The 25,541-nt window shown below is 52.5% G+C and overlaps 1 protein-coding gene across 1 annotated transcript in view; it reads left to right on the top strand.

Annotated features, from left to right (window-relative positions):
• PAPPA2 (pappalysin 2) overlaps positions 1-23,597 on the top strand; it is a 75,431-nt gene extending 51,834 nt beyond the window's left edge. Inside the window, exons 17-22 of the mRNA XM_021404952.1 lie at positions 3,129-3,297; positions 3,516-3,648; positions 4,681-4,790; positions 7,976-8,047; positions 19,308-19,406; positions 21,234-23,597. Of these exons, the coding sequence (XP_021260627.1) occupies positions 3,129-3,297; positions 3,516-3,648; positions 4,681-4,790; positions 7,976-8,047; positions 19,308-19,406; positions 21,234-21,308 (658 nt within the window). The 3' untranslated portion in view covers positions 21,309-23,597. The remainder of the gene's footprint in view (positions 1-3,128; positions 3,298-3,515; positions 3,649-4,680; positions 4,791-7,975; positions 8,048-19,307; positions 19,407-21,233) is intronic.

The following is a 25,541-nucleotide window of genomic DNA, read 5'->3' as shown; positions in this document are numbered from 1 at the left end:
ATCAGAAGGACGGCAGCGGGCAAAGCAGGACAGCCCAGCCCAGGGGTATCGCAGCCTAGCAGGGCGCCAGGCCATGTGCATTTGTGGTGGGTACAAAGGTGCAGGCTCTCGCTTCTCCTGCCCACATCTGGCCCCTTCCAGATAAAAGGCAAACACGCAAGCAGCCAGGAGAGCCAAAAGCCAGGTAAAGAAAACAGGCTGTCAGCTGGGCTCTGTGTCATTTCCACTTCTAAGACCTTTGATAAAGATTTACAGCCCAGGTTGCCCAGGCTATTTGGAGCGAGGGAAGGAAAGCAGTAGAACCCCTACAAGCTAGCGTTGCTTTCTTTTAACTTCCCATCAAATCTCCCTCCTTCCTCCTCCTTTTTTCTGAAGCCATCAGTCTCCTGCCGTGGGAGATGAGGTGGCTTTGGGCTCATTCATCACCACTCCTGTGCGGTGGACCCCAGCTTGGGGCTGGATCCTGGCCAGGCTGGATGGGCTGGATGGGGCTCATGCTTTCACGTCAGAAGCAACCCCAGGCGTCTCCCGGCCTCCTCTCCCCATCAGACATCACACTGCCCAGCTGGAGGGGGAAGCATTGACTCTGATTTTCCTGGCTTCCTCATTAAACCTTGTGAAATGCCGCTAAGCCAGATCAGAAGGAGTCAGGGGGCCTGGAAACTTCAAGCTGCTACAAGGTATTTCTTATTTTATTTATTTATTTTTTTTAAAAGCCTCTCCCTTCCCTCCTCCATGCCTGAATACAAGCTGTCCCCTTCATATGTGCAGCGGTGGACCACGTGCCACTCTCTGCCCTGGGGTTTGAAGGCACAGAGGCTGGCAGTGGGGCGAGCCTCCAGCGAGGAGGGGTTACGATCCAGATCTAGAGGGGCTGCAGAGGGATGAGGAGAGGTCATGCATGAGGTTACCCTGGACCTCAACCAGGAGGCCCAGCGAGGGCAATGGGGCTGCACAGCATGACGTGCATCTGTGCAAAGACCATGGGGTGCCTCTCCCCAGCCCTTCCCAGCTCGATGCCAAAGGGCCTCTGCTGCAGTTTGGAAGAGCAACAGTGACGTGCAGTGGCTGCATCAGTTATACCCAGGTGGTCAGGTGTGCTGCTGCTTTAAGAAGGCGTTTTGCTCAGTGCTGGGGTCTTTGTACGACTGCTTTGCTCCTATTGCCCTAAGGCCATCAGTTTAACATCCAGTGTGGCTGCAATGCAGCAGTGCAAGAAAAGCCCTTCTCTGCTCTGATTTACCCCACGTGACGGGCAATGACAGAAGGGGAAACAGATGCTTGAGGAGTTGGACAGAGCAAAGTGTTCAAAGCAGTGAGACCTGATGGGGACGTCTTCGAAAGGCGGTGAGCATCATCCTGGTGGATGGGGCAGCAAGCAAGAGCAAGAAACCAGCAGTGGGCTGAAGCTGCAGCTGTCTGCAGTGAGACCTAGAGATGTTTCTCCCCATCATCTTTCCAAGATTGGATGTAGTTTCAGTTCTCTTTGGTCAATTCAAGGCTGTTGCTTGAACTGGGGGTCCTCCCATGTCTCCTTTCTTACTGTGCCTTCTCTGTGTTACTGCTTGTATTCATCAGAGCAGGAAACATCAGTCACTTTTATAAAGACTCTAGAAAAGAATCAGTTCTCTGATTTCTGAAAGCAGAAGGGGATCCTTAAAGAGCTTCAAATATTTAAAAAGGCAGGTATGTTTTGAAAAAGCTCCTAGATGTCCTGTGCAGCAGCACCCAGCAGAAATGTATAAACTTGCTGTGGGGTCAATTAAACATATGTCCACAGCATGGTGCTGCCTAGGACCTTGAGTCACTTCTTCCCATGTGCACATGGTCCTCCAGCCTTCTGGGTTGGCCAAGTGCCTGGGCAAGCAGAGCAGGTTGCTTGCATGGGCATGAGAAGGGCAAGTTGACCTGATGGAGACATCACCAAGCCCATTGCATTGCACTCTGACAGTGGGGCATGACCATGGTCCCCACTGCTGTGGTGCATGGTGGGGGCACAGCTGGTCCCAAGCAGCAGCTCAGAACAAGGGCAATGCAGTGCCAGCCTGAGGGGTTTCTGCAACCCAGCGCTGGATGTTAGATTCCCTCTGCAGGGTGCCTGGAGCCCTGCTTGCTGGCATCGGCAGCTGGAGTGGGCAGAGGCAAGCTGCGGGCATGGGCGTCTGGTGGGAGTGATGGAAACCTGCTACAGAAGGGAAAAAGTCTCAGTAAAGACTGAGGAATCAGCACAGGTAAAACTCACCAGTGTTGTAAAAAGCCATGTGTCCGTAACTGGGTCACAGAAGTTGGACTCGATGATCCTTATGGGTCCCTTCTGACTCAGGATGCTCTATGATTCTGTGATGTGCCCCCAGGTTGCCCAAAGCCCCACGGAGTTTTCATGCTCCTGTGCAGAAGATGTGATGTCTGTCTTGCTGCCAAGGCAAGGAGACAGAGAAGCGGATGAGCTCTGCTCCTGGCCTTTTTCTCCCCTTCTTTTTCATCGTCTTTTTGGCAAGCGGTTCGCGCTGGGGCCATTTCAGCAGCGCAAGCTGGTGTTGATCTGCTCCGGTGCGGCAGCTCCTCGGCGAGAGTGGGATTGACAGCTCTGGCCGGTGTACAAAGAGGAGCCTCAGCAGGGCTGGGCGCGGGCCAGCAGGATTTACAGGGGAGGCTCACTCCTCCGGCAAAGTATGCAGCTACTGGCGGCAGGACAAGGCAGCCGTGCACGTACCCGCGGGGGCTGCAAGCAGGGAGAGATCATCCAGGGGTGCTACAAAGGATGGAGAGTGATGGGGAGTATGAGAAAAAGTGTCCAGGACTCCAATACCAGTGCTGTGGGAAGCATGAGAAAAAGCACCCAGGGCTCCCGAATTGTAGAATCATTAAGGTTGGAAAAGATCACTAAGATCATCTAATCCAACCGTCAACCCATTGCCATCATGCCCACTAAATCGGTGTGATGGGGTGGTAGGCAGTGTGAGAAGTGTTCAGGATTCCTAAATCAGCACAAGGGGAAGGAAAGGTCCTGGCTGAGCATAGGTTATCCTGAAGAACAACATGAGAAAGCCCCACGCATGGGGGTTTGAGAACCAAGAAGGATGTTTTTGGGGTCTGCAGCCCAGCTTTCTTTCCATCTCTCTCCCCAGGAAGTTCCTGAAGGTGCAGTGCCTGGAGAGCGGGCAGTGGGAGGAGGGACGCTGCGTCCCTGTGGTGTGCGAGCCACCCCCACCAGTGTTTGAGGGCATGTACAACTGCACCCAGGGCTTCGAGCTGGACAGCCAGTGCGTCCTGAGCTGTGAGCCACCAGGATCACAGGTGAGTGATGAGACGGGTGGGGGTCAGCCACGTGCTGGGTTGCAGAGCACTTCAAAATAGCAGGGCTTGGCATGTTGGGGCATTTGGGTACCACCAAAAGCAAAACCAGAGCTCTTCTCACTGCTGGAGGTAACCATGGTGGTGTGGGTGCCAGCCACAGCATGGGATGCACCTCTGCATAGGGTGTCTCCAGGCCCTGGTCTCTCTCTGCTCTCCAGGTCCCCATTGTCTGCACCAAGGAGGGCACGTGGACGGAGGAGTTCAAGCTGTGCAAGAGCCTGAAGGGCACCTGCCCGCCACCCCCAGAGCTCAACCTCGTGGAGTACAAGTGCGAGCATGGGCACGGCATAGGTGAGGGCAGGGGAACACCACGCAGAAACCCAGCCCCTGTGTTGAGTCAGCCATCTGGAGAGCCAGCTGGAAGGTCACAGTGACTCTTCTGCTCGGGCCAATTCCCATTAAATCTATGAAAAAACAGTTTTTTCTTCATTCTCCTCTTGAACACAGAGACCTAGGGTGGCTTTAGCCCTTTAGCCCTGGTTGTGTTCATGGGCAAGATTGAAGTTAGAACTGGCATCAGTGAAAGCACTTCTTAAGAAGCAGGGACTCATTTCTAGGGCAAGCCCAGCACTCTGCAGTGCTTTATCTCACCCTCCAGCCCTCAGTACCACCACAGCCTCTGCACTTAATGTGACTGCTGACATCTGCAAGGTTAATGGGGCAGGTCCAAGATAAGAGCTGGAGTGACAACTGTGTGTAACAGGGTGCTTTCACCAGATGAGGGACCACATCATCCGTTTCTTTCTAAAAGACTTGGTTGTTTTTCAGCTGCAATGCTGTCACAGTCATTACATCCCACCTGGCATCCCGCTGGATGGGACACTGGGGTAAAACCCAAAATTGGCTGAGGCAGGGCCAAGTGTAAACTTGAGACAGACCTGATGTGAAGGTGGGACTAAGGTTGGGGCCCACGTGCTTTGCCAGGATGGGTTTTTACAGTTTTTTTCCTCCTGGGTCATAGGAAGTCACGGTAGGAAAATCTGTGAGCAATACTTCCTGACACGTCAACAAACATCTATAATATCCAGGCCAGACATGTTTTCATGCTGGGTCCCGTGTCTTGCCATCATGGCTTGGACTCACCTCTTCAAGCATGTTCACTTGTTATCCAGGAGAGGGGTATCAGCTGCAAAAACTCCTGTAAACTCTTGCATAAGTCAGGACTGTGGGAAGGAATTGACAGCTGTTGGTAGGCAAAGGATCTCCTTCACATGCACCTCTGCCCTCAGCAAGGAGCTGGCACATTGGGGTCCAGCACCCTCCTGCAGCTGGCAGCTACCTAGTTCCTGCTGCAATCCCTCAAAGCTGTCTCTCCTTCCTCAGGTGCTGTGTGTGTGCCCTCCTGCATTATCCCCCCCAGCGATCCAGTCATACTGCCCGAAAATGTAACTGCTGAGACTATGGATCACCGCCTGCAACCCACCAGAGTCCAGGTACGCGGGGAGGGAGCATCACTCCAACAGAGCATTCACCATCCTTATACATGGGGCCCTCAAAATATTTACAGTGTGGCCAAATCACTCTTCCCCCCTCTCTATCCAGTGTTATTTTAGTACAAATCTCTTTGCTTTGGGTAAAAAGAGGGGCAGGAATTTGGGTGAAGAGCTCAGGGTTGGCTGGTTCTCTCCACAGGTGCATTCTCAGGAGATGCCTGCTGGTTGCTCATCCTGGCCATCTCTGCCCTGATGTCCACCTGGAGCTTGGGATGAGCTCCACCAGGGTTGGCATGGCCGGGGATGCATTCTTGCTGCATATGCAGGTGTAAGGCATTGGAATGGGCTGCTCAGGGAGGTGGTGGAGGCACCATCTCTGGAGGTGTTCAAGAACTGTGGAGATGTGGCACTGAGGGATGTGGTCAGTGGGCACGGTGGGATGGGTTGGGCTTGGTGATCTTAGAGGACTTTTCCAACCTTAATGATTCCAGATGTGCAGTTGCTGGGCTTAGACATAGTGGCAAGTCCAAGGACCTCTGGTCCTTGGGAATGTTACCCACAGCGTAGCCAAGAGATCAAATCTCTTCCATAACACTTTTCTTTGCCCATCTGGACCCCTTCTGGGTATATCTCTGCGGTGCTGGTGTAGCAGCTGGTGATGGATGCACGATGAATCCAAGCTCCCCTTTTCCCAGGCTTTGGTGAGCTCTGGCAGAGACCTCCACAGTGCCCACATGCATCTTCCCGGATTCATCTCGGACCTGCTTCACCCAGGCCAGCAGAGGCCATGCCTGGTCTCTGCACCATGACTGCTTCATCTGATGCCACAAGGCTTCAGGCTGATTCTTCTGGTTCATAACCAGTGCCCAGGTCCTCAGCACTTCTTTCTCCTCTTCCCTGCACTGAGATGCACAGCCTCCTGCCCTCTGAGACCAAAGCTCCGCATAAGCTACTGCCTGTAACATGAGCTTTCCAGGACTTGCAGGATACCTTTGTGAATGAAGCTAAACGCAAGAATCCCTTTGACTTTTGGGATGTGCCACAAGCTATCGGCAGCCAAGGTGCCGGGATGACTGAGCACAGATCAGAATTCACCCCTGGCAGAGAGCAAGGCACGAGCCCTGGTCCCCGAACACTTGGCAGCTGCAGTGTGGCCCCGGGCAGTGTGTCCCTGCCAGAGAGGAGGCATTGCCATCAGCTGGGAGCTGGCTGTGCTGCCAGGACCGCTGGCCACCCTCTCGCATTTCCCTCCCCATCCCTTACTCATTCTGTAGGCAAAACAGTTCAAATAGCTCACATAGTTTGGATCTCCGTGGCACAACTTTCCCAAAGTGCAGCTCCAATGGGGTTATATTTCTTAAAATAAAACCGAGATGCAGAAGGAAGGAGGTGGAACAAAGGAAAACAAACAGTCCTCCTGGGAGCTGGCACCCCGATCCAGGCCTTCCCCTCCCCCCAGGAAGCTGCAGGAGGCCCAGCAGCATCCCCACGCCATGTCTCCGTGCCTTTGCAGCATCAGGATGCTCGTGGCATGTGGGATCGTGGAACTTGAGCTTTGGACAGATCACCAGGTGGCTTGGCCACGGGCTCTCATGCAAGGAAAGCATTTTGGAGAAGGGAAGAGTGGTGTTATTTTAAACATCGGCACTACCCCTCAGCAGCTCTGTGCCTGGGCTGCCTTGTTTTCCTCTCTGCCTCCTGCTGTGCTTATGTTCTCAGGAGCTGCCATGCTCCCAAGGTGATGGGGAGGATGTGGCAAAACACATCGGGACTGCAAAGGCTGCCCGGGGAGGGCACTGCTGTTTTTTATGCTCTCATTCATCACATCCCACAGCCAAGACGGTCTGGGAACTCATTCAAGTTGTGCAGCAACCGCATACAACACATCCAGTGGGGTTGGGATCCAAGCATCCTTTGGGGTGAGCAGGAATTGCTCTCTCCAGCCTCTCTGTCCCATCCCATCACAGCTGCCTTTCCTGCTCTGGCTGAGGACATTACCTCTGGAGCTTGCTCCTGGCAACCCATTGGGTTGGACCGAAGACTTGGAGCAAGAAGGAGCTGAGAAATACAGTGAAAACACAGGGATTTGTCTGCTGCCACCTGCAAGGTTGCTGCTACCACCCTGCCCTCTGGCCACCAGTCACTACCCTGGAGTGCGCAGGAAGCAGATGGAGATGCCACCAGCCAGCCTGCAGCTCCCTCACCCCTCCCATCACATCCAAATGCAGGCATAATGCACCCCATGAATGCAGATCGAGGCAGAGCTGCCCCATCCCATGCTGAGGGTGCTGGAGCCACATTGGTGGAAGAAAGACGTGTCCATCCATGTAACACCCATGCTGTGCAGGGCATCCTAGGACACTTTCACAGGCCAGCTGTCGTTTTATGGGGCCTCAGATTTCAAAGCCTGCCTGAGCTTTACAAGGAGGAAATTGCCTGTGTGGTGGGGCTTTTCTTCCCCCATATAATCATGTGTGCTCCCAACAACCCCCTTCTGAATTATGGGGACGGAGCGTTCCAGTTAGATGAAACTGAGTCCTCTGCATCCAGCTCTCGTGTCCAGTTGGCTGCAGCTGCTGACTTAAAGCCTCATAAATACCTCTGCAGCGTGGGTGAGCATGAGGCTGGTGTATCCAGCCCCAGCCAAGTCTGGGGATTTGAGTCCCCAGGTGTCCCCCTTGGGGACACAGCTCTCAGAGCTGTGCAGGACACACTGATGCTGGTGTCCAGGGACAGCTGACTGGGACATGAGGCTGGTGCAAGTGGGAAGCTGCTAAAGGCAGCATGGTGTGATGAGATGAATGGAGGACTCCATCTGTGGTGGTCCCGGATGGCTACTTCCCAGCTTGGCTGCTGGCCACTATGCGTAATGCTGCCAGCCAAACCCAGATCCTGGTGATCCCTGCCATCTCCCTTTTTCCTCTCCTGGTTGTGCATACACATACATACACATGCATCTATGTATTTATCCAGGCTCTGCTTTGAGCAGCGTAGTCTGGTTTGTGGGTGAAGCTTGGGTTCAGTGGGCTCCAAAGGGTTTTCTCTGGGCAGGAGTGCAGGAAGGTCCTCGAGGTGATCCCATTGCTCTGCCTTGTGGAGCTGCAAGAGACCCTGCACCTCTGGGAGCATGCTTGTGTCCTCCCTCCACCACCTCCCTAACAGCTCTTTTCTTCTCTCCTCCCCAGCACATTGTATGCACAGGCAGGCTGCAATGGTACCCAGACCCCTCTGCCATCCACTGCATCCAGTCGTGTGAGGTAAGCCCCCTTTCCTAGCACATGGGGCAGCTCCAGCCCAGCAGTGCAGCTGGGTAGCCCGGACGTGGGGTCTTTATGACCAGACGTGGAGGCTTGCGATGGGTTGGCGTAGTGGAGGCCTGCGATGGGTTGGCATAGTGGAGGTCTCTAATGGGTTGGCATAGTGGAGGCCTGCGATGGGTTGGCATCCTGGAGGCCTGCAATGGCTTGGCACAGGGGAGGTCTGCCGGCATTTCAGTGTTTTGTCATTCACCCGGAGCGTGCAGCCAGGGCGATGCTGGGGGTGAGCTGCAACGTGCCGCGTGGCCACGGAATGGGTCCAGGGCTTCGTGCCGCGTTTCCTTCCTCGCGCTCTTCTCGGCCAACCCGGGAAGAAAATTCTAGCAAAAGGATTTCGCTGGCAAGGGGTATCCCCAAAAAGCGCACGCTGCCTCCAAGCCTGAATATTTCCTTAACCAGAACTGCAGTTCTAGAGTAACACGGGTCCAGAAAAGCCCTGTGTGACTCACGCGTCCAACCAAAACAAGGAGGATTTCCAGCATCGTGTGTGCAAAACAAACCGCTCCCCAAGAATCTGCAGACAAAGAATTCCTTGCAGAAATTGGTTAGCCACTCATTTCGTTTTGAATAATTACCCGGCAAGAGAAAATCATAGGCAGCCTGGAGTCGGTTCACAGAGGAAATGAAAAATAGGCAGTCTTTGTCGAGCACGATTTGTTATTATGATTGAGGGTAAAAAAAAAGGGGGGGGGGAGGGCAAAGAGGGAATTTTGGAATGTTGTCTGCTGAAAATTTGGGATTTCTACCAAAAAGGAAAATGTAAATGAAGTCTACACACCAAAAATAGCTTTGGGTTTTGCTGATTTTTTTTTTTTTTTTTAATGCACTCATTTCAATGCAAATGATCAGGTTTTGCTCGCTGGTTCTGCCTAGCTCAGCTCTTTGTCAGCTGAATGGTGGAAGAAAGGGCAGCATGTGTGACCGTGTGTGACCATGTGGCCTCGATGCTGCAGTGGGCATGTCCCCAGGGAGGAAATGTGCTTGGCAGGACGTGCAGCACTTATCTCCCAAACCTGGTGGCTTGCTGTGTCTCGTTCCTGTAATCTGTAAGGCAATAGGCAGCTGCGTGCTAGAGAGGAGATAGATGGTTGAGTACTAGAGCTCAATGGTGGATCCAGTGCCTTGGGAGATCCATGTCTCCTACAGCTCAGCTCCAGGGCAGTGTATTTGAAGCAGAAAGGTTTTGTGGCTCACCTTGGGTCTGCATCTTCAGTGCCAGATCCCATAAGGGATGATGGAAAAATGTCAGCTTGTTTGTGTGCGTGAGAGAGAGGCACTGACTATAAAATCCCAGTGTCTCATAGCTGTGCTCCCTGTCTTCTTGTTAGCCACCTAAGCATGCTCATGGCCAACGCAAGCTCTTTCTGTTCCCAAAGGAGAACAAAGGATGTTGTCATCCTCATTTACTTCTAGGGAGCATTCCCAGACAACAGTTGTAGCCTACAGCTATAACTTAAGCGAGCCAAAACCTTGCAGTGCCCTAAGAGCAGATAGAGAGTCTGCTCTCGTCATTACCATCGTATACTTTTCTACACCTTTTCTGCTTTTAATTACTCTTCCAGTAGAAATGACCCAGCAGTATACGCTCTTCCAGCTGCACTCTCACCAAAGCCCTGCACAAAGCCTATGTGTGCTGGCAATCTCCTTTGATAAGACCCAGGAACATATCTGTCGTTTCTGCAGTTGCATCAGTCTGGCAGCTCAGAGAGACCTGAGGTCAGTAAGTACACCCAGATCTTTCTCTGCATCCTTTGTTTCCAACTGATGAGCTCCAAGCTAACAGCAGATGTTTTACTATCAGCACAAGAGCTTGCCCTTCAATTTTACACAAGTGAATGTCATCCTGTTTCTCTCCCTGGTCCTCAGGTCATCTATTTGTCAGATATCCTGATCCTCCTCTGTGGAACAATGCCTTCCTCCTTGTTAGCAATTTCATCAGCCAGGCCTGTTTTTAAGGTCACAGTCACTCACTGCAATACTAATGAAGATTCATCCTTGGGATTGTTTCCTTTGCCCCGATGCTTTCCTTTCAGAAACAGCTCACAGCCGCCTCCTCCCTGCTCTCCTCCTCTCTTCTCGTGTCTTTGATTACTCTTTTTGTTGGACTGGTAAGCCAACCTTTTAATGCGTGTTTTATAGTAGACATTATATTGCCACAACTCTTCCCCGAAGGTATTGCTCAGAGGGCTGCTTGGCACTGGGCAGAAAAGTGTTACCAGTCCACTTCTCTGACCACAGGAAGTGCCCCAAACTTGGTTTCCATCTCATCTGTGCTCTCTTGCACCCCCCATCCCCTCACTCCTCTCCCTCTCCTGCCTTCATCTCCCTGGGAGATCTTGGAGGCCATTTCACTTGAGGGCCAATATCTTGTGGACTGTGGAGACGCCAGACAGTGAGAGCAGGGTATAGATGGAATACAACCCATAACCTGGCCTTGCTGCATGGCATCCCTCACTCATCCCCGTGTCTCCTTCATCTGCCTGCACAAGGAATCTTCTGCTTTCAGAGCTCCTCCTGGGTTTGGCATGATTCAGCTTGACTTGCCAGCTGCGTGGGACGTCTTAGGCCCAGATTCCTCCCTATCTAGCAGTAATCCCTCACTGGATGCACCTCCTTTTGGAGCCCAGCCTCTACTCTGCACGCTGTTCCAGTGGCCTCTCCAGGTCCCCTCAGTTTTGAGTCACCCCTTGGAGATGCTGTTGTCTCTCACTGAGTGCGCTGGATGAGGAATTGCTTTCATCTGGCCGCCTCGGTCGGGGAACAACCCTATAGAGGAGAAGTGCAGAGCTCCCGACTGCTGGCACGATCCCTCCCCTCAGGGTCCTCTTCAGGCTGGGGCACAGCGAGCAGCAGCCAAGCCCAGCTTTGACCAACCCAGCCCCACCTCGCCAACCTCCCGCTGGAAATTTCAAGTCACTGTGTAATGGCATCGGCGAGATTCTCGCTCATCTCTCTCCTCCGCTGGCGGCAGACCAGCGCGCCTGCTCATCCCTCGCGCTCCTCTCCCCACCTCCCTTCCCTTTCCATTAATCTGGCCATCCATCTGCCTCCCTGTCTCTCGCTGCTCCGCGCCAAGTTCCCCATCCCCGCAGCATGGAGGCACGTAGTTCAAGGGGAGAGGGAGCGATGCGAACCCTTCCAGAAGCCCGTCAGGAATACGAGTTAGCGCCGAGACGCTTTGCCTCTCAAGGGCCAGTGGAACATCTCATCCCCTTCCATCAGTAGGAAAACAGATGGCAGCACTGGGGGGAGAGGGGAGGGGGCTTGGGGCTGGGAGGAGGAGGAGGAGGGAAACTGCTTGTCCCCATTGCTGTCCTGGTGCTGCGTGAGTCCATGCATGAAGGTGGCCAGTGCTCGCCATACCTGGGAAAGCAAAGCAGTCTCCAGCCCACGCCGCTCACCAGCTCTGCCCTCTCATTTCTCCCACTGCAGGAGGAGAACGCTGTGGTTCAGGTAGAAAAGCCCACCTCTTTTATCACCGTGACACTCACAGGATGGAGTAACACCACCATCCTGCAGAGGAACGTAAGCTACTCTTGCAGCGATCAAGCAGACACGGGCAGCCAAGCCCTTCTGCATAACATGCTGCGTTTCCATTTGTGCATGTCGCAAAGGGTTAACTGTAGCAGGTGTAGGTACCCTTCTTTCCTTCTTAGTGGGGAACACATCAGGTTCTGGTGCTGGCCTGAGCTCCCAGGCTCTGCCTGCCCTGCCTAAGGCCGCCTGGCTGGGTTCTGAGCTGGGGGACAGCCAGGGACATCGGCACGAGGCCACCACGGGTGACAGCAGCCCGTGGCAGGAGGCTGCGGCTGGCGTGAGCTGCCGGGGATTTCGCAGGTCTTCCCCCCATGAGGACAAGGTCTCGCTGCCCTTGCGTGCGCTGCCGATCATGTTATCATGGTCGTAAAACGCTAAGCTGTTCTCTCTTTTGTGGTTTTCCTGAGTAATTGCAGTGGAAATTTTGAGTTAGCGATGGAGGCGTGTTTGTGGCTGCAGGCTGTTCTCGCCTCTTGTGACCCAACAGGTAGCCAGGACCTGATGAATCTTCTGCCCTTCTCAGTGCCGTGCACCAACCCCTCCCTTGGCACCTCCATGGCTCGTGTCCAGCATTTGGCAGCCACAGTTAACCCCTCTGACAGCATGTGCAATGAGGACAGGGGGAAGTCTCACCTAAAATTGGGGTCCCACTGTGCCTTAATGCAATGGGAGATAGGATAGGACCCTTCTGCAAATTGGGGCCATGCAGCAGGTGGCTGCCTCTGCTCCACGTCTACAGGGCCTTTTGCTGCCCCACCACAGGGGCTCTGATGTTACACTGTGCTCAGCACAGGGAACCAGGCAGAAGTATAATGCTGGTGGGATGCCATGTGCTGGAAAAGGCCTCTTCTGTTCTCCTGGCCAGTAGGGCAAATGGGGTGAGCCAGCTGCTCTGAGAAGCAGCCAGGTAGATTAACATGGCCATTTAAATTCACTCTCCTCATGGTGTTAATGTATCAGCACAGGCTGCCCAGAGAGGTGGTGGAATCACCATCCCTGGAGGTGTTCAAGAACCATGGAGATATGGCACTGAGGGATGTGGTCAGTGGGGAGCATGGTGGGGGTGGGTTGACCATCAGACTTGGCAATCCTAGAGGTCTTTTACAACCTTAATGATTCCATGGGAGCATTTTGTGACTCTTTTGTCCAGTCTGCCCTCTTCCTCTGCCTGCCTCCTGGCTTTGAAAGCATGGAGAGGATCCTTCTGCAAGGAGCAGTGCGACTGCTGTTCCTTCGGGTGACCCATCAGAGCCTACAGGCCCATGTGCTCCAGGTGAGCACACACCTAACGAGTTGCCCAAGACTCTGGCACATTCCCATGTAGGACAGCGTGTGCTGTGTCTCAAGAGAATGTGGGGAAGCAATCCAAGTGACTAAACTGTAGCGTGTGGTCAGTGTGGGCTCAGAGGCAGCCCCTGGCCTGTGAGGGAAAAGCCCTTGGTGGCAGGCAGCTCTCTAGAGATGGAGCTCTCTAGATACCTGCTGGGCAGGTTTCCATGCTGCTTAGCTCTGGCTGTGGGCTGACCCAGCTTCTCCCTCAGCACGAGGTGTGCTTTTCCTGCCCTGCACACAGGTGGAGTGTGATTGTAGAAAATACATTTTCCTAAGAGGCAAAGCAAATGGAAGGGCACAGAGACCACATAGCAGCACCATGCAAGTGACAGGCTGCAGAGCCTCACGTCCTGCTTCCCTGTCTCAGACGTTGCCATCGTGCAGCCAAGGATGCAGACAGGAGTGGAAAACCACTGAAGGCACCCGCTGAAATCAAAATCATTGAGTTGCATTTGACAATAAACAAACATCCCTGAGCACAGCCCAGCCAACTGCTCTTCCAACACGAATATTCCCCTTCAGCTCCTTCATCCCTCGTACATTGTTTTTCTTTCTGTTTAAGATCTGTAACAAGAACTTGGCAGAAACCAGATACAAGTGGGTCAGGAGGCCCTTGTGGTTTTCAGGGCTTGTTTTCCATAACCCGTTCTATCCTGCAACATACTTTGCACGAAGGGCTTGGCAGGCAATCACTGTGCCAGCAGTGGGCATGGTGTTGGGGGCAGGACAGCTGGCTCATGGCATGGGGAGCCTTGGGGACACCCCTTGAAGATGCCCAGGCTTACCAGGAGTGCTGTTTCATCTCCCTGAGCTGCCCCTTGCTTCTTCTTTCCTGCCTTTGGGCTCTTTCTCCTTTTGTGTCCCCTGAGCATTGAGATCAGGGTGCAGAAGGGACAAGGCTAAGGGGACACCCAGAGACCTGAGAAGATGTAATTGATAACGAGAGGCTTGGGGACGCCAGCAAGCTCAGAAATGACTGACACTTCTCCATTTCACTTCCAAGGCATCCTGGGGGCACATGGCTCCAAAAGAGGACATTGGGAACAATTTCTTCTCAGAAAGAGTGGTCATATGCTGGCACAGGCTGCCCAGGGAGGTGGTGGGGTCACCATAGAATCATAGAATCATAGAATTAGCTAGGTTGGAAAAGACCTATAAGATCATCCAGTCCAACCATCCACCTACCACCAGTAACCCCACTAGACCATGTCTCTCAATTCTATATCTAAATGTTTCTTGAACACCTCCAGGGTCGGTAACTCAACCACCTCCCTGGGCAGCCCATTCCAGCGCCTGACCACTCTTTCAGAAAAGTAGTATTTCCTAATACTACTATGCCCACCATCCCTGGATGTATTCAAGAACTGTGAAGATGTGGCACTGAGGGACATGGTCAGTGGGCGTGGTGGGATGGGTTGGGCTTGGACTTGGTGATTTTAGACGTCTTCTCCAACCTTAATGATTCCACGATTCTAAAAGGAGCACAGAAATGGCTCAGGGGACAGAAACATGGCAACACAGAAATAGTGGACAAAACGCTATTCCTCTTTCCTCTTCTCCCAGACACTTGGTCTCAGGTGCTTCTTGCCAAATTTCTTCAGCTCTCCTCCCTCAAGGTTTCTTCCCCTGGGCACAGCGGCTGATCAGCACTCACTTGCTGTTCAGAGTGGCTCAGGGCAGTGAGGCATCCCAAAAATCTTCTTGACCAGGCGCCAGCCCTGTTCCCTCTCGGTCCCTCTCTGTGTTTTTCAGAGCTGATTTCCTCCTTGCGTGCCAGAGAGCCTCAGGAAGGAGAGAGGGAAAGACAGCACGCTCAGGGTGTTGGGGAAGGGGGAGAAAAAAATAATGAAATAAAAGGCATGCTGCAATAGAGAGAGGGCCAAGAAAAATATTCAATCCAAACAATGAACATTGTCATTTCCTCCCACAGTCTGCATTCCCCGTCAACTTCCCTGGGCAAGCCAGAGGAGCCAAGAATTGCCGGGCTCCTTGCCCCACCAGTGGCAGTGTGTGCGAGGAAGGGGATGCGTCCTGGGGACACTGTGCTGTAGCATCCCTCTAACTGTGGCTGTGGCTGGAGGGACAGAGAGCACCCTGCTTTTTCTATAGGGGAACAGTGGTTTGGATTGGTGCTGAAGGGATGGGACAAGGACTTTTCCACAGGGGGTTTTCCAGGGACACGTGAAGATCATGGGGTGGTAGATGCATGGAGGGTTGAGTAAACCTGGCTTTTAGCAAGGCTTTGGGCACCCTTCGTGTCATCCTAGCGACTTCCTGGAATAGCAGAGATTTCCTGGAATAGGGCTGCAGTGGGGTGGTAAAGAAGGAAGGACACTGAGCTGACCCCTACCCCAGGCTATTGTAGATTGTCTGTGCTCTCCAACCTCCTCCCCGCAGCAGCTTTTCTCTGGGATGTAGCTCCATTTGCACACCTCCAGAGCTGCAGCTGCCTCCAGCCCCAGGGCAGCTCAATGTCCTGTGGCCATCAGCCCGGCTTGGAGCTGACACTCCTCTGCCACCAACTGGCTTCTACCCGTGCGAGGTGAGAGCCACTGCTTTCTTGTGTCTGGTGCTGAGCACATGCTGATGCTCCTGGAAAACCATGCACACAGCAAGTAGAGGCATGACTCTGCAGAGGTTATCACCCAGCCACAACCCTGCTTCCTTTACTGCACCAGCTCCCTTTGATCTTCTCCAGTCTTCTCATGGAGCTTGGCAATGACATCTCCAGGGCTGGTCCCTGCCTGTTTCCCATACCAGAATGGTGCTCCCTTGCTCTTCTGGAGCTGCTCTGAGAGCTACAGCTGAGAAGAACAAAGGCACCTGCAGGGTAAAACATGGCCATCCCAGAATGCAAAGGGTCTGAGGTCCATCAGAGCCCAAAATACTGTCGTCCAAAGGAAAGGACACATGGACATCAAGAGGTTTGCCAACTTGGAAGAAGCACGAAAGCAGTCTACGTGCCCTCCTTGCACAGGATCAGTATGGCTGCAAAATGCAAGTCCTGCACAGCATCCTAGACGCTGGGAGGAAACATTTTGCTTATGGAGGCTGAATTCTGAAACTAGGATCTGGGCTTTCTCTAGCTATAGGCAGATGGAATTCGCAAGCACTTTCCACAGCAGCACAGAAGGGCTGTTCAGTACATAATTGGCCAGGTGCACGCTGCATTTTTTTCTTTTTTCCACCTTTCTCTGAAGCATCTGGAATGGGTCATTGCCAATAGGAAGGTACTGGGCCTTCAGGTCTGCTCAACCAGAGCAAAGCCTGGGTTTCTGAGAAATGCTGTTCACCAAGTGCCCATGACACAACACCAAAATATGTGCAATACTGATGGCATCTGTGGTTTATCCGTTCTGCTCCACTGCCTTCCCCAAACCCAGCCTCTCTGGCTGCCTTGCTCACCACTGTTCCTGTCACACCCTTCCAAGCTCTTTTTCAGTGAATCAACCTACATATAAGGTCGAAGAAAAGAATCTGGACCCCATCCACCTAGCTGATGACTTTGGGACAAGAACCAAGGAAGTGGCCCCATGCTCCCATGTTGTCCAGTCTGGTTCATCTGCAGGGACAGAGCCAGCGAGCTCAGCTCCAACTCTGGGGACTCTGCAGAGATGAAGGAAAACACTGTGAGCAAAACACTGGGTGCGCAGTTACTATTTTTATTAGGGCAGCGCATCGCCCGGCCCTGCGGTGCCAGGTGCTGTTCTTCACATGCTAACACATGCCCTGGCGATGCTCTTGCCTGAACAAAGACGCAAGATGGATGACGAAGCCCAGCGCTTGGTGGCATGCAACCTGGTCCAACAGCTCCCCATCATGTCCTAACACACTTCCAAGTCCTCCTGGAGCCCCTGGTCCAGCCTCCCTTCACCCCATGCTGACATTGTTTCCTGCAGAACCACACGGTTCAAATATGGACTGGGAGCATCCATAGGTGGTTTTCTTCCTCAAATCACCTGTTCATACTTGGTTGTACTGCCTGTGACCTCCCCTAGACTCTTGCAAGACCACGATGAGGCTAATGCAAGCATGGACCAAGGGAAGCCAAGGGCAGTACCATAGTTTGTTCTTTCTGCTTGCAAAAACTGGAGCCGGCTGGAGGCTCTTTGGCAAAGCAGCAGGATTCACAGCATCTCCCTCGGAAATCCGATGAGAGCTGCAGCTTCTCCTCCTCAGCCCAACTCTGGTTGCTCTCCTTGATCTGCCGCTGTCCTGTAAGCAATGAGACTGAACCTGTCCTGGCGCTGCGAGGAACAGGGCCAGTGTCCCCAACCCGTACTCCTGGCTCTCAGGAGCCTCCAGTCCATTTAGTCATTTCTTATTTTCCCCTCATATGTTTTTCCAATGTAATTTGGAGCATGAGCTGTTAAGTTTCCCCAACATGTGTTGCCATAGGAGCCTGTATTTGTTTGGGGTGGGGTACGGGCTCTGGTGGATTGAGGAAAGGGGGTAATTAGCCCTAATAGTTATAGAGAGAAAGTGAGAGCATCTCCTTGCCCATCCTGTTCCTGCCTCCGTCCTCCCCCACCTTGCACACAAGGCACGATCTGGAAATCGTTTCAGACCTGCGCAGCTGGGACCGGCAATCCTCTGCGGTAATTAGATGGAAACTACAGAAGCAGCGGGTGTTGTTTTGCCAGTGAGTCATGAAACATGGAGTGAAGCTCAGGGAAAAACTCCACCATGAAAGAAAATCATGTCCAGAGCGTGTCCCCGCCAGCGACAGGTCCCCTGCCTGCATCCTGCACCTGCCAGCCCCGGCATTGCCACCCCAGCCCACCAGAGACTCCTACTTGCCATTCTTCAAGAGCCATTGGGGATCTTCATCGGAAGAGGAGTGTTTACACGTTTGTATGGGTGAAACTGCACCCTGAGGTCCTCTGATTTGTCACTTGGGACCACTAGATCCAGTAAAATGGGCTGGCTGCTTTCCTGAGCAAAGGGATGGCCAGGTTTCTACGAGGAGCCCGTCTGATGACAGCAGGAGGATGGACACAGTTGCTGGGCCAGTAGCTGCCAGTGCAGAGCAGCAGAAATATTTCATTGCTAATCACCCAGATAATTAATGGCTTCTCCATTCTGTTAGCGCATCCCATTGTTTCTTGGTGTTGCTGATGTGGATCTGTGCTAAATAAACTTCGGCTATGGCTCCTGACAGCTCTTTGCAAGCACTCCCTATGCACACTGTTGGGATGCACCAGTTGCACAGCGTTGTTTCTCAGGCCCAGCTGGCTGCTGCTCAGCCCCAGTTACTTGTTTCTCTTCTCTAATCAGATGACTCACGTAGCTAGAGAAAAAAAATTAAGTGGATTTCTGAATGGCTGTTCGTGCCATTTAATGTTTCTGGGCAGAAAGCTATTCTGCTGGAATATCTTTCTGCTTCCACATTACAGATGAAAGTCAGGAAGGCTCATTAATGTTGGGGCATTAGTTTGAGCTGCACAAGGAGAGGCTCTGCACATTCTCAGCTGATCAGGGAGACCCCATGGTGACTCACAGCAGAGCAGCAAAGGGCATTGGGCTTTGCCACTCAATGACAGTCCCCCACCACTCAACCACATCGGGCCATGAAGCAGGGAAATGAAAATGAAGATGGCCAAGTCTCAAGCTAGAAGGTGGCCATGTTGCCAGTATTTCTCACTATCAGTAGGGTTAATGCCTTCTCTTCTCAAGCCAGAGCTGGATTTTGCCTGCGGGGAGTAAGTGCTTGGAGATCTCTACTCGTTTTCCTACCTGACTTCTGGATAAGTAGGCTTGTAGTCCAGCCCGGCAAGGTTTGGTGGAGCTATGTGCTATAGGGAGGGCTAGAGCTGCTTCTAGAATCTAGAGTACTGTATGGACATGTCCTCTGATGTCAAGGTCAGACCAAGATCCTTCTGGAAAAGGCTTAGTCCTTGCAACCAGTGCTTGCCAATTCTTGTCTTGTCTTGTCTTAGTCACAAGGACTTCTGGGACACTCCTGACCTTGGACTCCTTAGTCCAAGGGAGATAAAGCATCTGCTTTCCTGAAATTGACCCTCTAGCAGGACGCTCTGTTGATTCTTATGACTGCCTCTCTGCTCTTAGCTGCCCAAGTCAAGTCACAAAGCCCAACTTCAGAGCCAAGCTCGTTGGAAGGAGGGTTTCTGAAGGGAGGAGTGATGATGGAGAGAAGAGCTGGGTCAGCCTTTTACAGAGCCCTTCCCAGGCTGTGAACATGCACAGCTGTACTGCAGTGTCATTGCATGAGAGCAGTGCACAGTGGGCTTGCTGAGGACACAGGATCTCTGCTCTTGGACGGCACTTTCCACCTTTGAATAACCCTTTCAGCAACAACTCCTTTCTCTAGCCCTTCCTAGCAGATGGCTGGTGTGACACCATCAACAACCGGGCATACTGCCAGTATGACGGGGGTGACTGCTGCTCCTCCACGCTGTCCTCCAGGAAGGTAAGTGAGCATTCTCCACAGCACGGGCATTTGAGATTAAGTGGTCACCATTAGCCATGCTTTGCTGGCTGCGGAACCAGGCCTGCAAGGCAATTCTCCCATCAACAAACCCATGATTTTAAACCAAAACCAGCTGAAGCTGATAGACATCATTCCACTGATTACAGTGAGGTTTGGACCCACGCCAGTGGGACTGAGAGCTCAACCCAGCTCCTGCTGAGGCTCACAGGATTCCCTCTCACTTTGGGAAATAAGTCCCAAATACATGCCTTCCATAGGATGTAGTGCTAGTCATGGTGAGTCAGAAGTCACCTTGTTGTAATATTGAGTGATCTCAAGGGGATTTGGCATTTTGGCATGGTCCATTGGCATCTGCTACAGGTTGTCTTTCCCAGTTCTCCTCGGCAGGGATAAAAAAAGGAGAAATAGCACACAGGGAGAAACTTGGCATTAGAACTGTGCAGACCCTCTCTTGTCTCCCACCACAACCACCCCTCCCACCTAACTTGCTAACCCAATGCTCGCAGCCCATCCTTCCTAAACATATCCAGCAGCAAAACAAACCATAGGGCATGAGAGAATTTCTCAGTGCAAAAATATGTGAATTTGGATCTTCTCATCTTTGTTGTGGAGCTTGAATCATTTTTCCTTTCATCACACGCACACACAGGGAAAAGTAAAAATGAAATCCTGGGAAGATCCAGTGGAGATAGGAGAGAAGAGGCTTTACACCCAGGCGATGAGTGAAATCTCCACACTGATATCACATCTCAGAGCAGGGCATGGCTCTCGGAGTTTGAGGCATCTGGATCTCTGGCCAAAATAAAGGACAGGCAGTCCCAAGGAGACACAGCCCAATTCGTGTGCCCCAGAGGCAACTCTCCAGCAGCATGAGCCTCTTGTGCTACTCTGTTAAAGAAGGAACACACCAAGCAACTTCTCCAGCCTCTCACTGGCTCAGGCTGTCAAAAATCAGATATGCTCCCACAGTAAGAAAAACTCCAGGCTCTGAGCCTGGTTTGCATAAAGCCTCTATAGGAGCTGGTTGCCCTAGCTCCCATGCCCCACTGCTGGGCATCTGCTGACCAGGAGCCACATATTCTGCTGGTGCCCTGGCACCCTGCACTGCTGCCATCAGCTGAGGTGACATAAACTTGCTTGGCTGGAGACAGCTGATGTAGTGCAATGAGTCTCTCTACCATGACAGTGACTGTAGATGGACCCACTGCCTGCCCTGCTGAAGGCCATTCCTGCTCACTCTGTGTCCAGCCTGCCTGGGTTTTCTTAATCTGTTGTGCACAAGAACTGTAGGCATCTAACTGGGTTCCTACACCAGGTAATATGGAGGTTGCTGTAGGTGGGATCTTGGCTGAGTTCCTTCACGAGGTGCAGAGGACAAGGCTGTGCTATGGCTGAGCCTGGAGAACCAGGAACAGCTGGAACGATGGGACCGTGGGTGGGCTCAGACATGGACACGAGGGTCAAAGTAAAACTGAAATCTAGGCATGTCTCACCTTGTCCAAATGGCTAATGCCCATCGGGCATTTCCCCCTAGTGTTTGGGGCGCAAGATCAAGCTGACCATTGAAGGCAAAATTTGAAATGCAAGTTGCTGAAGAGGAAAACACTAAGAACAAAGCTCAGCTGTGGGGCAGAGCTTGGGACACCCAATAATGGAGATGTTTCTCAGTGATGGTGAAGCCTGGTGGTCTCAGCCACCATCAGCCCAAAGTCTGCCCATACCAAGATGGAGAGAGTTATGGAGGTGGGCAAGGGATCTCAGAGTGGAGGCTTGGTTTGTGTTAACATCTCCCTTGTGTCCCTGCAGGTGATCCCATTCGCTGCTGACTGTGACCAGGACGAGTGTACATGCCGCGACCCGGCGGCTGAGGAGAACCAGTAGCGGTGGCATGGAGGGGCTCTATCAGTCAGGCGAGTGCCGGAGGAGCGAAGGGACACCAAAGAAGGCAGTAGAGTGCCGGGGCAGGAGGCACAAGGATGAGCCAGACAGGAGGATGGCAGTGGAGGCCGCCGAGTAGGTGGTGGCTGTGGAAGAGGAGGCCAGGTGGTCCCATCCCCATCCCCACAGGCTCCTGCCGGGGACTTCGGGTCCAGCCCAAGGGGCTCTGCACGGGGTCTGGCACCGGGAGCCTGGACGCGGCTGCGGACATGTGTCCTGGTGCAGCGTTTTTGCTCTGGATTTTGTCACTATTCACTCCCCTCCCTCTGCTGTACAGGCTTCTTTTAGCAAGGTCGAGGTAGTTGTGATCTCTGCAAATATTTAAACTTAATTATATATATATATATACATATATATATATAATATATATAAAATATTATATATTATATTTTCTTTGCTCTTGATGAAGCTGAGAAAGGATACCCTTTGTCACACACCCATGCTGCTGTGAAGTACAAACCATTGGGAAAAGTGCAGGTCAGGGCAGGAAGAGCAGGGAATTTCCCCTCGTTTGCGGAGCAGGAGCTGGAAGGAGGACAGAGAGAGAAGCCAAGCGTCCCAGCCAAGCTAGGAGGGAGTTCCTGGTGGATGGTGTGGAGGCCAGGACCTCAAGGTACTCTCAGTATCTGCCGATGGCAAGTTTTGCCCTTGGGATTTGCTGGAGTTTTGCCTTGCTCTGGTCCTGGAACAGGATTTTGAGGTTGAAAAGGAATGTTTTGCCCTGGGCTTACCTTGGCTGTTGAGACCCAGATAGACGAGGGATGTGATGGCCAAGCCAGAATAACTGTGATGCTCTGCAATGAAGGAGGCTCCAGGGGTCCTCCTTTTCTTTCCCCACATCTCCAAATATGAGCTTCAACAGTGCAGTCAGCAGTTCTTGGAGGTGACCAGGCCCTGTAGCACAGGGAGAGGCAGAACCCCAGTGACCCATCAGGACGCTTGGAGCACCATCTCCCACTGAGCTTTTCCTTATCACCGCCTCTGTGGCCCATTGCACTGCATGCCCAGTCCAGCCTTTCTTGGGTCTCTTCTTCCTGTAGATACCAAGTGAAAACCTTCAGATTTGCTCGTTGCCTCTAAAGAGCCCAGCAAGAAACCTTGGCCCCCAGAGCTGATTCCACAGTCTTGGAGCCTGGACCCAGCCCCATAGAGGCAGAGGGTAGGGAAGGTACAAGCTCAGCTGGGACTGTCACTGCTGTCAATGCTACAAAGAGAAGAGGGATGGAAAGAGGAGAGCAGAGAACGGGAGCAGGAGCATGGAAACCCATCCGTGTCCAGGAGCTCTGCAGCCCCAGACTATGGCTGGGAGCCCCAGATCTGCCCCCCTACATCCCTAGAGCACGGGCTGAGCTGTTGGAGCCAAGCTCCGAGCTAGGGTTTGTCTGGCAAAGGAGAGATGGAGAGAGGGTGACACGGTGTGGAGAGACCGGGGATTGTCAAGGCATCTTTTGGCTTTTTGCTAGCATCCTCCCCGCAGCCCTCGTTGTCAGGCATCTCCAGAAGTCATGATTAGCTGGGGACAGGAGCAGGGGGCAGAGGCACCTGGACATCCCAGCAGTCCCAGGCAGGAGATGCCGTGTCCTCCTCTGAGCCTTTTCCCTATCCCTCACCCCACGGCCAGCTGCCTCCTGCCTTGGTGTCCCAGCCTGCTCCATCACAGACACAGCAGGACTGAGGGACACCTTGGGGACCTGGTGGCCATGGAGCCATGGTAACCACACATACATGGGGTGTGGGTGACACACAGAGGGAGATGGGAGAATTTCAAGCCCTGGTATCTTGCCACCTGCCTGATGTCAGCACTGCCTGGGCACCTATGTGTTTAGATGCCAACATTTTACATTTTTTGCATTAAAATTGATGTCTTGCACATGGCTCATCCCTGATCACCATGGGCATAAAGGCTGGTGAGCAAGGTGCTGGCTTGGCTGGGAGAGATTTGTGCTTCTCATGGACAGATAGCTTCTACGTACCAAAATATTGTTCTTCAATAGCAACACTGAGTGGTTTGTGTCCCCTTTAGGGTTTTATTCACAATGGAGGCTGCTGCTATTTTTATTTTTTTGTATTTGATAATTATTTTTTATAAAAATCTATGAAAAATAAATAATCTTCTCATCCTCCACCTCTTCTACTTCCTTGCTTCAGCTGAAGGGGTCTGGGCTGGGAGGGGGAGATGGTTGGGTGCTTAAACATCTGGGAAAGCACTCCAAGTACTCTTTCTCTCTTTCTCTCTCTCTTTCTTTCTTTCTCTCTCTCTTTCTTTCTTTCTCTTCCTTCCTTTCCTTCCTTTCCTCCCTCCCTCCCTTCCTTTCTTCCTCTCCTTCCTTCCTTCTTTCCTTCTTTCCTTCCTTCCTTACCTTCCTTCCCTTTTTCCTTCCTTCCCTCCCTCCCTCCTTCCTTCCTTCTCTCTCTTCCTTCCCTTCTTTCTTTCCTTCCTTCCTTCTCTTCCTTCCCTTTTCCTTCCTTCCCTCCCTCCTTCCTTCCCTTCCTACCTTCCCTTCCTTCCTTCCCCCTTCCTTCCTTCCCCCTTCCCTCCTTCTTCCCTCCCTCCCTCCTTCTTTCCCTCCCTCTCTTCCTTCCCTTCTTTCTTTTCTTCCCTTCCTTCCCTTCCTTCCCTTCCTTCCCTTCCTTTCCTTCCTTCCTTTCCTTCCCTTCCTTTCCTTCCCTTCCTTCCCCCTTCCCTCCTTCTTCTTTCACTCCTTCTTCCCTCCCTCCCTCCCTCCTTCCTGGTATTCTTTGTACCTATGGACAAAAAAGCCCTGCATGAAGTTGGTAACCTCACCGTGGTGCCCAGGTGCAGGGACACAGGGACCAGAATGAACCGATGCCACGGTACCAGATAAGCCCTGTCCCATGGATGACCCCAAATCCCACAAACACCCCACGTCCCCAAGGCAGAGGACACCAGTTGGTGGCCAGTGTTCCCTTCTCTGCATCCTGGCTCCTAGCACTCACCTGCCCCGGTGCACAGTGGCAGAGCCCCTGCTCCATCTGGCAGCATTTGAGCAGCCCAAATCTGTACTGGGAGCTATTTGTCTTTCCTCTGCTGTGCCTGCCTTGCAGACAGCGGAGAAGGTGAGTCATGGCTGAGCGAGCAGAAAGGTCAGGAAGGACTGGAAAACACAGGCAGTGGCGGCGGGTCGGGGGCTGATGGATGCTGTGGGGCAGCACCTGGGCTACAGAAAGAACAAAAATCCCAAATTTCCCCCTGCAGGGCTGGCATGAGTGGCTCACGAGCCCCAGCCCCAGAGTGGGGTGACAGGAGAAGAAAAACTCCATGAGCTCTCTAATTAAGAAACCCATTCTAGCACCTCCTTTTTCAGGATGGCCAACAGCAACCTTCCTAATGCATCTGTTTGCTGCTAGGGAGCTGGGGAACACTGACAGGAGCAAGGCTGGGCTCTTCCTACCCCTTTTCCAGGCCCTAAAGCTGCTGTTCAGCTTCAGCTGGCGGTGCATCCCTTACAGCCCACTTTGCCATTTTTTTGAGTGAATTTATCCCATTGCTTTCAATCCAGATGATCCCTGAGACTCTTTTCCAAAAAAACTGCTTTTCCAAACCAAGCCATTCCATGGTTCTATGGTTCTGTGGTTCATAGAATCATAGAATGGTTTCAGTTGGAGGGGACCTTAAAGGTCATCTAGTTCTAACCCTAACCCCCCTGCCTTGAACAGGGTTGCCAACTGCTAGATGGGGTGGTTCTTTGAAGGTGTGATGAGGCAGCCACATTGGACTGCTCATGTTTGTGACCACACACCCTGGAGACACACGGCCCCTCTACTCTTCCTCCTCCTCATCATCATCCTCCTTCTCCTCCTCTTCCACAGGTTATAGTGCAACAAGGCAGTGGCTGCCACAGCACTTAGCTGTGTGGAAAATAGCAGGAGGAAAGTATTGGGCGTATTATTAACTTATTTTCCTGTCATTTAGCAGTAGGAAGAGAGAAAAAAAAACAAATTGTTCCATGAGGCTTAACAAAGTCTGCTTTCCTATGGATCTGTGCTCTACAGCCCTTTAATTCCCCCTCTCTGTCCCATACCTTCACGGGCATCCTGTCTCCCACACTCAGCAATCCCAGGGTCTCCCACCTGTCTGGCAGAGCTGGTGGGAAAATACTCTAATCTCGGGGAAGGGGCCAACTACAGGCATGCTGTGGTTGTCATGAGCACAGG

This window comes from Numida meleagris, chromosome 7 (genome assembly GCF_002078875.1).
Source record: "Numida meleagris isolate 19003 breed g44 Domestic line chromosome 7, NumMel1.0, whole genome shotgun sequence".
Lineage (NCBI taxonomy): Eukaryota > Metazoa > Chordata > Aves > Galliformes > Numididae > Numida > Numida meleagris.
This window is presented reverse-complemented; position numbering and strand designations above follow the sequence as displayed.